This window comes from Esox lucius, chromosome 15 (assembly GCF_011004845.1).
Source record: "Esox lucius isolate fEsoLuc1 chromosome 15, fEsoLuc1.pri, whole genome shotgun sequence".
In the NCBI taxonomy this organism is placed as follows: Eukaryota; Metazoa; Chordata; class Actinopteri; order Esociformes; family Esocidae; genus Esox; species Esox lucius.
Genome location: NC_047583.1, coordinates 12,989,781 through 13,002,540, shown reverse-complemented (window position 1 = coordinate 13,002,540; position 12,760 = coordinate 12,989,781). Strand labels below are relative to the sequence as shown.

Sequence of the window (12,760 nt, the reverse complement as noted above, 5' to 3'; positions counted from 1 at the left end):
GAGTTTGCCTTCTTTATTGACGTCGTGAACGTGAACTTGACCGACGCCGCACCCATGCAGGCGCCGTAGTAGATCTGCATACTGCGTCCGAGCGTCCTGCTCTGACATCACGGAGACATAGACATGGCATTGCTGGTACGCTTTGGAAACCTAGTCTTTTTAGGACGGACAGCCTAGTCACATCAAGTAACATCATGTCGTTTAGCTGGTCCGCAAAAGACCACAAGAGCTATACAAATCCACCCTCCAACCCAACTCAAGGGCTGAAGCGGCCAAGGAACGATACCGGGAACAAAGTGACTGTGGTGCTTGGTGCGCAATGGGGAGATGAAGGCAAAGGAAAAGTCGTTGATTTATTGGCAACTGAATCTGACCTTGTTTGCAGATGTCAGGTAATATAATGTGTAGGCTATATGATATGATGTAAATGCAACTAACACGTCCTGAACTGACCAAGTATATTATGTAATTGGATAACAGCGTTCTACCAAACAAAAAGGCCAGTAACTGCTCACTGAAGGGAAGTGAGAAAAATCTCATCACTGTTTTAATTTTTTCCGGAAAAATTTATTTTAGTCTGGTAATTGTGGGGTTTGTTGTTTCAATCTAAGTACTTTCATTTTTAATATTGTTTCTGACCTCTGACATGACCTTTGACACTTAAATACAGTTACTGCCTTCATCCTTGCCACGATGCATAACAAATGATGGGGCAAAACCAAAGCTATATTATATGCATTTTAATAAGTAATTTAGTATTAGTTTAGTAGAGTTTAAACTGCACACCTGTTTCACTCAGAGACTGGTTGCAGTTACATTGAGATGTGAGTTAGCTGGGTAAGTCGAATGATATGTTCCCATGGTAAAAAGTGGTAAGTGCCACAAAGGAAGAGAGGAACCAAGCTAAAAAAAAACAGCAACAGGAGTTACTGCCTTTTTATTTGGTTTCACAGTAACGTTTTGCAGTGGCCCACATTTTCTCCCAAAAAATTATTTTGATGTAGGACTACGTGATAAAGCATCTATTGAACCAAATGAGCCGTTACTGCCTATTTACTTGGGGGGTATAACAAATTGTTAGGTTAGGTTGCAAATGGTCATGCAAAAATTGTTCCAACACACCAGAATTGTGAATAACACTACGGTAGCCTACTACATTGTAAATGTTTTTACAGGTTCGGATGGATCTGATATACATGAGGCCAGAACTGGCCTAGTTGTGTCTGAAATTTAAATTTGTGACCTTAGTTCCAGTCAGGAAGGCTATGATTGAATTGTCATCAAGTCCCGGGTCTGTTACAGTCATTGATTGACTGCGTCATTGTTTGACTAACATCCTAGTTAATATATAAAGACCTATTTGTTAACCAGAATTTTTTTTTAAATAAATGATCAGGTCCATCCCTGAATAATTGTCCTTGGGTCAGTGTAGGTCCGGGTGCAACTTTCTGGACCTATGATGACCTCGTCTACAGTGGGACGGTCATTTCAGTCAAGTTATAAAAAGTTGAAATTTAGGATCAATAAAGTTCTGTTTGGTTGCTTATTCTATCAATGCAGGACAATTGTTGAGATGTCCTTGATTTAAAAAAAAAAATCAGGAAAAACTGTGATATTACCAGATTTTCAATTACAACTTTAATTTTATTTGCTGACATGACTTGAATGAGAATGCTCTCATTTAAACTGTTAATTTTAATTGGTGACTTTTAGTTAGGTATAATCACTTAGAGTAACTTGTAACCCTTCTAAAGACGAGACAAGTTCTAAAGCAATGCATATTTTCATAAAAGGGGATTCATACCTCAAACACCACATATCTGTGTGTTTTGTATACCAGTGAAATGGTATACAAAATAATATCAATACTCAGTATTACAAAGGCGTATTGATTATAAAAAATGTTTTAACCAAACCCTAACTGAGAACAATTAATAATTGCACTGGGACAGTTTTCTCAATCAAGATATTTATTTTACTTGCAAAGTAAACGTCCTCAGAAGTCACTTCTTGGGACACTTAGTGTACACCATAAGAGCCATTGCACAGTTGTTCTGTTCTACTCTCCATTCATTGACAGCAAGTCACAGCACTGAGGACTCTGTGTACTTCTTCAGCCAGTCCAACTCTCTAGACTGGTGTAGGGTCACATTCCCAGAGTGTCTTGACATGTGAGAATGCCAGGCCTAAACCAGGGTGCACAGAGTGTCTGGCAGCCAAGTCTGTTAAAATAGTATCTTCGTGACAGGGAGGGGGCTTAAACTCTATTACCCACCAACTAAATTAACATTAAACATTTGCTCTGGATGTGTATGGCCAGTGGATGTCCAGAATGCTCTATGTCTACATTTTTCACTCCATTAAGTTACAGCACTTCATGAACTCAAGAACTGTCCTTTGATTTGAACAAACTCCTAGACTTTTGTGTAGGTGGCACATTTCTTCAACTCCCCACCTTTGGTGTCCGTGGCAGGGTTTTGAACTCCTGACCTTGGTGTCCGTGGCATGTTTTTGAACTCCTGACCTTGGTGTCCGTGGCATGTTTTTGAACTCCTGACCTTGGTGTCCGTGGCATGTTTTTGAAATTCTTTGACTGGTGTCAGTGGCAGGGTTTTTGAAACACCCAGGCATCGGTGTCAGTGGCATTTTTGTGATAAAACGCTTGCACTTTGGTGTCAGTGGCAGTCTTTTTTAAGCACTGTCTTATTTTGATCTTCCAGGGCGGTAATAATGCAGGCCATACTGTGGTAGTGGAAGGCAAAGAGTATGACTTCCACCTTCTCCCCAGTGGGATTATCAACCCCAAAAGTATATGTGTCATTGGTGAGTGGTTTCTCTCTTCGTCCCCATTTACCACCCATTGCCATAGGCAACTGTCATTATCTATTAATTTAACCAGCAAATATTCCCTTTCAGGTAACGGGGTAGTCATACATCTACCTGGTTTGTTTGAGGAAGCAGAGAAAAATGAGAAGAAAGGTGAATGAAGATTTTATTTTGGTGGGGGGGGGGGGGGGGTAACAGTCAATAATTATTTGTCATGTATTGAGAAATTCAAGTAATCCCCCTCTCCTTTTTTCTGACCAGGTCTTAAAGGCTGGGAGAAGAGGCTGATTGTCTCAGACAGAGCTCACCTTGGTATGTGTGTGCTATTTGAGTGTGTTTCCTTATTTCCATAATGTGTATGTCTTGTGCTCAAATACAGGAATAAATGAGTTTGTTTCATTTTGATCTTTCGACAGTATTTGATTTCCACCAGGTTGTAGATGGAATTCAGGAGACCCAGCGGCAAGAAACCGAGGGAAAGATGTAAGCGTAGGAAAGCAGTGGTTTCTTACATAGGGCTAGGGCACACAGTGGTTTCTTACATAGGGCTAGGGCACACAGTGGTTTCTTACATAGGGCTAGGGCACACAGTGGTTTCTTACATAGGGCTAGGGCACACAGTGGTTTCTTACATAGGGCTAGGGCACACAGTGGTTTCTTACATAGGGCTAGGGCACACAGTGGTTTCTTACATAGGGCTAGGGCACACAGTGGTTTCTTACATAGGGCTAGGGCACACAGTGGTTTCTTACATAGGGCTAGGGCACACAGTGGTTTCTTACATATGGCTAGGGCACACAATGGTTTCTTACATAGGGCTAGGGCACACAATGGTTTCTTACATAGGGCTAGGGCACACAGTGGTTTCTTACATAGGGCTAGGGCACACAGTGGTTTCTTACATAGGGCTAGGGCACACAGTGGTTTCTTACATAGGGCTAGGGCACACAGTGGTTTCCTACATAGGGCTAGGGCACACAGTGGTTTCTTACATAGGGCTAGGGCACACAGTGGTTTCCTACATAGGGCTAGGGCACACAGTGGTTTCCTACATAGGGCTAGGGCACACAATGGTTTCCTACATAGGACTAGGGCACACAGTGGTTTCTTACATAGGGCTAGGGCACACAGTGGTTTCTTACATAGGGCTAGGGCACACAGTGGTTTCTTACATAGGGCTAGGGCACACAGTGGTTTCTTACATAGGGCTAGGGCACACAGTGGTTTCTTACATAGGGCTAGGGCACACAGTGGTTTCTTACATAGGGCTAGGGCACACAGTGGTTTCTTACATAGGGCTAGGGCACACAGTGGTTTCTTACATAGGGCTAGGGCACACAATGGTTTCTTACATAGGGCTAGGGCACACAGTGGTTTCTTACATAGGGCTAGGGCACACAGTGGTTTCTTACATAGGGCTAGGGCACACAATGGTTTCTTACATAGGGCTAGGGCACACAGTGGTTTCTTACATAGGGCTAGGGCACACAATGGTTTCTTACATAGGGCTAGGGCACACAGTGGTTTCTTACATAGGGCTAGGGCACACAGTGGTTTCTTACATAGGGCTAGGGCACACAATGGTTTCTTACATAGGGCTAGGGCACACAGTGGTTTCTTACATAGGGCTAGGGCACACAGTGGTTTCTTACATAGGGCTAGGGCACACAGTGGTTTCTTACATAGGGCTAGGGCACACAGTGGTTTCTTACATAGGGCTAGGGCACACAGTGGTTTCTTACATAGGGCTAGGGCACACAATGGTTTCTTACATAGGGCTAGGGCACACAGTGGTTTCTTACATAGGGCTAGGGCACACAGTGGTTTCTTACATAGGGCTAGGGCACACAATGGTTTCTTACATAGGGCTAGGGCACACAGTGGTTTCTTACATAGGGCTAGGGCACACAATGGTTTCTTACATAGGGCTAGGGCACACAATGGTTTCTTACATAGGGCTAGGGCACACAGTGGTTTCTTACATAGGGCTAGGGCACACAATGGTTTCTTACATAGGGCTAGGGCACACAATGGTTTCTTACATAGGGCTAGGGCACACAGTGGTTTCTTACATAGGGCTAGGGCACACAGTGGCTCAATGGCAACAGAGATCACAGAACTTCAGTCAACAATTTTCCAACAGATTTAAAGTGATGTGTTACTTTGTAGCTAGTCCTCTCAGGTAAAATAGGTGTTTTTCCTCCTGACAGTATTGGGACAACAAAGAAAGGCATCGGTCCCACCTATTCAAGCAAAGCCTCTCGCATTGGACTGCGGGTCTGTGACTTGCTGGGAGACTTCAAGGTGTTCTCCACTAAGTATGATTTCTGACATTACAAGTAACATTTTAAGAATCCATCTACATATGATTGCGGCACCTCTCCTGAGACTTTGCCTTTGGACCTAAACGAGCCGCTAACATGAACTGTAACAGAGAGTGGGATGATTTGGGGGGTTTCTTTCAGATTCAAAAACCTTGTCGCGCAGTACCAGTCCATGTACTCATCCCTGACAGTTGATACTGAAAGTCAGCTGAAAAAACTGAAGGTGTGTGGTGAATCCCCTCGGACTGAGCAGTCGTGGGCTGTGGATGTATTAGCTAAGGCTGTGGCTGTTTTGCAGGAGTATGGAGAGAGGTTGCGGCCGATGGTTCGAGATGGAGTCTACTACATGTATGAGGCTCTTCACGGACCCCCAAAGAACATTCTGGTGGAAGGGGCCAACGCTGCCCTCCTCGACATTGACTTTGGTAAGACATGTCGTTGTCTCGTTGTGGATTGAGCCAATAATAAGATGGTTAAATAGAGAAGCCCCCGTAATCCCCTTATGTTTGTCTTCCTTGTAGGCACATATCCTTTTGTGACCTCATCCAACTGCACTGTTGGTGGTGCATGCACTGGCCTTGGCATCCCACCCCTGAATATTGGTGAGGTGTATGGGGTGTCAAAGGCCTACACCACCAGGGTGGGCATCGGAGCCTTTCCCACAGAACAACTCAATGTAAGAACGCATTCCTCTATTTTGGCCAAGCGTGACTCTTGCCTTACTCTTGTCTTAATCTTAATAAGGAGATGCTAATGAAACTAATAATAAAAATAATATAAATAAGACTTGACTTGAACCGGTAACCTCGAAAGATTGCACCGTGTGCCGTTTAGTACCTCTCGCCTGAGGTTGTAGTGTATTTAGTAACATTTTGTAGTTTGATACATGCGAAGTTGTAGTTGGTTGTCCAACATAATGAAAGGTGGAGGGGACTGTGGATCTTCCTCCTTCTGTACGTGTAAATGTGAAGTAAATACGAGTAGTTAAAAATGTTCTTTATTTTCTCAAAATGTAAATGTGGAATGTCTTTTGACCTTACCTTAGCTTGCTAACATCACCATGAAATTGCGGTATATATTGTATTTAAGAAAACAATAAGACCAGCGCCCAAGTGGGGCAGTAGACTAAGCCACAGCCATGCATTACATCTGCTTCATTATTATCTGGATTTTAAAACTGCCTGGGGGTTCCACAGAGGGCTGTGCCAATTGGCTCAGGACCAGTAGGATTGGAGGGATGTTGGACAGGGCTGACTTGCCTTGTTACACTAGCACCTCCTTGGAGTAGGTTGGACACTATTAAGCTGAATCATAGAGGCGACCTGTAAGCGAGAGTGATCGTTTTAATTTTTTTCTTTTACTCTGTTTCTCCCCAATTTCGTGATTTTAAATTTGTCATTAAGGCCCTACCTCATCGCAGCCACTCCCAACAGACTCGGGACAGTTGATGCCGAGACGTGTCCTCCAAAGCACATCCAGTGCCACATCCGGGTTTTGAATGGAATTTAGATCAGGACTTATTGCCACTTCAGAACAGTCCAGCGTTTTGCCTTTGTGTTTAGGGTCATTTTCAGAGGGCTATGTCGATTGGCTCAGGACTAATTGGATAGGTGGGACGAGACTCAGGACCTTTGACGGTGACCAAGCTTTCTGATAATTGGTTAAAAAATGTGCTCCAAAATGCCTTGGTATTTTCATCATGCCAAACATTCAAGGCCCCCACTACCAGAGGCACCATAGAAACTCCAAAACATCTCAACCTCCTCTCCGTCTGCGTGTGTAGAAGGTGCTATTTTCTTTACATGCTTATTTTTTTTATACAAACATAGAGATGCTGTGTTTTACCAAAAAGCTATAATTTCATCCCACCTTTCCACATGTTCAGGTGGCATGTTCAAGCGTGTCTTGGCATATTGGAGTCCTGCTTTCTTACATTTCTCTGTCAGTAGTAGGTCTCATATCACACAACCAACTTTCACTGACTGGCATGAATGGTGTGAATTGAAGTTGTTGTACCTAGTGTCTGAAAGTTAGCTTGTATCTGCATGGCAGTACATCGAGGTGCTTTCTCCGCCATTCAAACATTCGATGCAATCTTCCGTCAAGTTTTCCCTTGCGGCCACTTTCTGGGAGCTTGGCTGCTTTGGTGTGAGCGTTAAACTTTTTGATAACATTATGTACAGTGGAAGCAATTACGTGCTCAAGGTCTCTGGAGATGGATTTGTGGCCGTCCACGAACTCCTGACCTCTTCATATAATTCTCAGATTTTCTTTATTTTCTTCCTGCTCATTGTGGAGCACACAAAACAGGAGAATGAGTCTCTATTCAAACTCGTTCATTGAGTGATTTTTATATTGCAGCCACCCAAAGTAAAAAGAATCACCGGGTACCGATGATATTGCCCAGCTCATTTGGTTTAGTTTTGGTATAATCAAATGATAAATTATTTTTAAAAATTGGTTCTGTTCAACTCTAGACCAAAGAAATACATTGATGCCAAAATCCCTTTGCATTTTAACACTACATTGTGCCAGGGTGCCAGTGCTTTTGGCCATGACTGTATGAAAGGACTACACTTTAGTTATTCCTTTATTATTAATTACATTACAGAATATTTTCTGTTGATCAATCACAAAAAACACAATCAAATCTATTTCATTCACACCAATCTGCTGGATCAAAATCAAAATGTTGGTAAATGGGGTAATAGTGAAGGAACCCGAAAAATCTAAAGCCCACAATTTAGTTAGCAGTTAAAATATTATTTCTTATTAAGTATAGACATTTATACCTATATACTTAATTTTTGTCCTAGTAGGCTATCATTGGAATGTTAAAGGTAAACAGATGTTTCTGCAAGGTGTGAATGCAGGGACAAAAGGTTTGCTTTTAATTGCCTAGCCTGCTTGATCCTTGAAAACACACAGAAAAAAACATAAATAAAATATCTGATTATTGTAGGCCTATTCGTTAGTTAGTCACACACGATATCTCAGACGCCACAAGGGGGTCACTAGATCGTTCATGTTGATATCAACAACAATCCTGTTGTCATCACCACAAGTACAGTCATTTGTATACTAAGCCTAGTGTTTAAAATAATGACTCACACATGTAGGCTATGTGATACAAGCTGTCAGCTGTTAAAAAACTGTTTAGCTCTAATGCAGATCACATGTTCAGGACCTAAATTTAGGGTAGAGTTCAAGACAGATTTACTATCTAGCCAGGGGTTATGTAACCTAACACAAAAAACATCCATGGGGCTGCTGGCCAACATGATCTCTCAACCCAACTATAAAGGTATTACGTAACATGTTATTGATAAGAAACATTATGTTTAGTACCCATAAGTAGACAACACGAAAATCGTAGACTATTGATTTGTCTAGATGACTGAGAGTGTGTTCGATGCAGGCAACAGGTGAGTTGCTGCAGACCAGAGGTCATGAAGTGGGCGTGACCACTGGCAGGAAGCGTCGCTGTGGCTGGCTGGACTTGGTGATCCTGAGATACGCCCACATGATCAATGGCTTCACTGGGTGAGTGGCGTGGCAGATAGCCTTGTGGTTAGGGCGTTGGGACTTAAATGTAATACATGGAATATATATCTTTTGAATGTGTTTTCAAATAATATGGTTGCCCTACAGGATTGCTTTGACAAAACTTGACATCCTGGATGTGCTGGATGAGATCAAAGTAGGAGTGGCCTACAAAATCAATGGCAAAAGAATTCCTCATTTCCCAGGTGTGCTTTAATTAAACTATATTGATCAGCTTAAAATGTATTTCATCCACTGATTTATAATGTTTTTCCATCTTCCCTTCACATAGCTGACATGGAGCTTTTACACAAAGTGGAGGTAGAATATGAGAATTTCCCTGGCTGGAAGTGTGACACTTCTGCAGCCAGAAAGTGGAATGATCTCCCTCAGAAGGCTCAGAACTACATCCGTTTTATAGAGAACCACATTGGAGTACCCAGTAAGTTATACACAGGATATGGATCGGTCCTGCTAACAGGCTCGTTTTCATTAGCGTGTATAATTAAAATTAGAGTTAAACTTGTTCATAGTTGTAAACACAATCCATTTACACTACTAGAGAAAAGATCTCCTCAGTGGTGTCATGCCTTTGGAAAATGATACATTCTACCCATTACAACTGTGCTGTAGTCCATCATACTGACCCATAGATGGGAAACTGAATAGCCAAAACCTAGTACCTGGGACATTGCTTGAATGTGCCAGTTGGGGGCACAATTGGCTATTCATTACCATTTAAATGTTACATTTTTAACCAGATAATCACTTAAAGCTAGTGCATTCAAAAAGTATATAACTATAAATGCACTATAAATCTGAACTATGAATGCATTTCGATTTGTTTAACTCTTTGGTTTACTACATAGTTTTAATGTCTCCACTTCTAAAATGTGGAAAATACTAAAAATATTGACATTTGAATGAGTAGGTGTGTCCAAACTTTTGACTGGTACTGCATACATTATACATATATATGGATATTTTTACAAATGTTTGGACAGTATTGAACATAGTATATAACATACTATAATGTTTATCATAGTATATAATTAGCATTCAGTTCTGCAGGAATTATACTGGTCTAGTGCAAACGTTTTGGGCATTTGTGAGTGCTTTTTCATTCATCTTTTGTAATTTCTCCCAACAGTTAAGTGGGTCGGCGTCGGAAAGTCCAGAGAGTGCATGATCCAGATGTTCTAGATATGAGCGTTTATCTGCTCTCTCCAAGATGCACACTCCAAGATGTGGTTTGATGTGACATGTTTGCAACTCCAAATGTGTCTAATGTTCTTTAAAGCCTGTTGACAACTGATATATGAAGCCTTGAAACAATGTAGACTGGAAATATTGGTAACTTCATTGGTAACTGCTTGTCATCATTGGGGTGATGTGGGGGTGGAGTTGGTGAAAATTCCATGTGTAAATGCAGATTTTTTTTTGGTGTTGATATCCATAGTTTTTTAACTAAAAAAAAACATGTTGTGACGTTTGATCTTCAGTCTGCATAAACAAATTAGTTTAGGTGGAGTTAGGTAGCAGCGAAGCCTGCTACAAACAATGATCTGTTAGAGGGAAATCAGATTATTAAGACTTTGATGCTATATTTATAATTACATAAAATATATGCAATTTTCCACCAGTGTTTTTTTTTATGTGTCAACATGAAATCTAAATTGTTTTAACGCAGATAAACAAAAAGTCAATGTTAGAGTAAAAAATAAATCTTCTAATTGTTAAACTGAATTCTACAATAATTGATTGCCATGAGTCTGTTTGGATACGTTTCTACTAGTTGGATGGGGACCTTTGCAGAACAGTAATTTTCTACTCATTTCACAATTGGATGTGTTTATATCCTAACCCTAATTGCGCTTTTAAAGACCTTATTCCTGATTTGTGTTGAATGTTCCCATGACGGTTCAACCCGATACATCTGCAGGATGCCACCCCTCCTCGCTCCCGCAGTCGTGATCCCTGTCCTTCTGACCACCACCCGTCCTGTCACGCCCTCTATGGGAATTCCCGGATCCCTTCAGCCTTCACCAGTCAACACATAATCAGACTCATTACATCATTTTCTATTGAATGTAGGATTTAAATGACTTGCACATCATTGCATTCTGTTTCTATTTACATTTTACACAGCGTCCCAACTTCTTTGGAAACCGGGTTGTAGGAGACTGTGTTGTTACTGCTAAATGCATTGGTAACCAGTTTATAATATAAATAAGGCATCTCAGGGGTTTGATGTATATGGCCAGTATATCATGGCTAAGCACTGTGGTACTCCAAAATCTGTTGTGCCTAAGAACAGCTCTCAGCTGTGGTATATTGCCCATATATGAGGCCCCCTTTTTACCTTAGCTAGCTGAGGGGGGGATTGTGAACTGACATTGCCAAAACCAAAATTCTGTAGAGCAGAGGACTGGAGACAGCACCACTAGAAAAATCTAGAAGTCAAAATGTCTGAACCCAATAATTGAGATTAAGATCAGGAATATATCTGAAGATGGAACAGATGGGGGTCACCAGGAGAGGTTTAAGCACCACTCTTCTAGGTCAAGGTGGTTGGGTTGTTCACCCAAGATGACTTCAGGAGGGTGTGTCTGAGGTGTCTTTGAAGCTGGAGATAGCAAGGGGCTGACACACAAGTATGCAGAAAGTACAGGCCTGGGAGTGGTTGTTGGGTCGTTGTTGGCCCTTGATCCATCCTAGCAGCAGGCAAACCCACCACTGGCTTGGTCTCTGGCCCAGAATCGGAAGGGCTGGATACCTGGCGGCTGAAGGTTCCTGGGCAACAGGTAATTAGAGCTTGAGTACCCAAGTGTCTGTCTTGACCAGCATGGAAACTCAACTGGGAGGAGAGGACGACTCCAGAAAAGAAACCACAGTGGGTATTTAGGCAGCAGCTGTCACCCTACAGTCGTAGCGGATCCTTACCTATCCTTACCTTACCTCTGGCTGAGAGAGGTGCGGACCTTGATGTTGTGGTCTGTTGACCTGAGGACCAGGGAGAGTAGGAGTCATTGTGTTAGTTTTAGTGTTTAAGTTAAAGGGCCTCTGACCAGTCAAATAGGTTCTTCCTCAGAGATAGTAAATATTACTGCAACTTGATAATCACACATCACTCCACACCATTACATCCCTAATAGTAATCTCCTGCAATTTACATTTCAATACATGCACAATATTGGAGTAGTGTTAATAATGTCCACAAATGTTGGTCAATTATTGCTGCAACATCATCAAAAGAATCAAGATTGAAATGTCATGGGAACTACAACCTTGCATTAAAAAAACAACAATGCAATTACAGTCAGGTTGTGCAATAAAAATATAATAATTTTAACAATCTCACACAAAATAATTTTAAATACTAAAATGGACTAGCTAAGCAATTATAATGACATTAATATTTTTCATTGTTATTATTACACTTTTTCTGTGCAAGACCTTGGCTTTTTAACCAACCTGTGAGACCAGGTGTGTTGAATTTTGGTTGTCACTAAACTGATCAATGACCTTAGTCAGTTGGTCAAGTGTTGTGTGTGTTTGGTCAAGTGTTGTTCCTACAAAATCATCCAGTACCATCTTGCAGCAATACAGGAACATGCTACCTACCTGTATGGAGTTTATTATATACAGCTCCTGAAAAAATTAAGAGACCACTGCACCTTTTTCTTTCCTTTCCAAAAAAGTTTTAAAGGAAAGTTTTGAGTGATGAACAGAAGCGTTCAATTTGCATTGACAGAAAAAGTGTTCTAGCATGGACATTGCCAATACAGGTAAACACCATGTTGATAGTCAAGGTGGGACAATATTACTTGATTCCTCTTGATGGCCCATTTGATCATTGTTGGGCAGTAACCAAATTTTGTTACATCAAATCCAAGATCTGCGCAGTGGAAAGGTCTGTTTTTCTGTCATTGAGTAAGGCCATTAGCCATCATTGCTCCCTGGACACTGCCCAATGTAGCATCCTAAAATGTTGATGAAAAAAATATGTAATCCACTTGATGACTTCGATGGCCATGTGATCCAGGACCATAACCGAGTCATACTGA

The 12,760-nt window shown here is 41.5% G+C and overlaps 1 protein-coding gene across 1 annotated transcript; it reads left to right on the top strand.

The window, feature by feature from the left end:
* Window positions 1–88: 88 nt before the first annotated feature.
* adss1 (adenylosuccinate synthase 1) lies at window positions 89–10,330 on the top strand. The gene is made up of 13 exons (XM_010878958.5): window positions 89–392; window positions 2,721–2,823; window positions 2,917–2,979; window positions 3,088–3,138; window positions 3,243–3,309; window positions 5,037–5,144; window positions 5,292–5,373; window positions 5,449–5,575; window positions 5,672–5,826; window positions 8,569–8,693; window positions 8,802–8,899; window positions 8,986–9,135; window positions 9,844–10,330. Exons 1-13 carry the CDS (start codon window positions 195–197, stop codon window positions 9,894–9,896), a joined length of 1,380 nt encoding a protein of 459 aa, XP_010877260.1. The 5' UTR covers window positions 89–194; the 3' UTR covers window positions 9,897–10,330.
* The last annotated feature ends 2,430 nt before the right edge of the window (window positions 10,331–12,760 follow it).

Coding starts and splice junctions, on each gene's coding strand:
- adss1 (XM_010878958.5), top strand. CDS start 195: ATGTCGTTTAGCTGGTCCGCAAAAGACCACAAGAGCTATACAAATCCA. Junction 393..2,720: donor ACCTTGTTTGCAGATGTCAG/GTAATATAATGT, acceptor TTGATCTTCCAG/GGCGGTAATAATGCAGGCCA. Junction 2,824..2,916: donor CAAAAGTATATGTGTCATTG/GTGAGTGGTTTC, acceptor ATTCCCTTTCAG/GTAACGGGGTAGTCATACAT.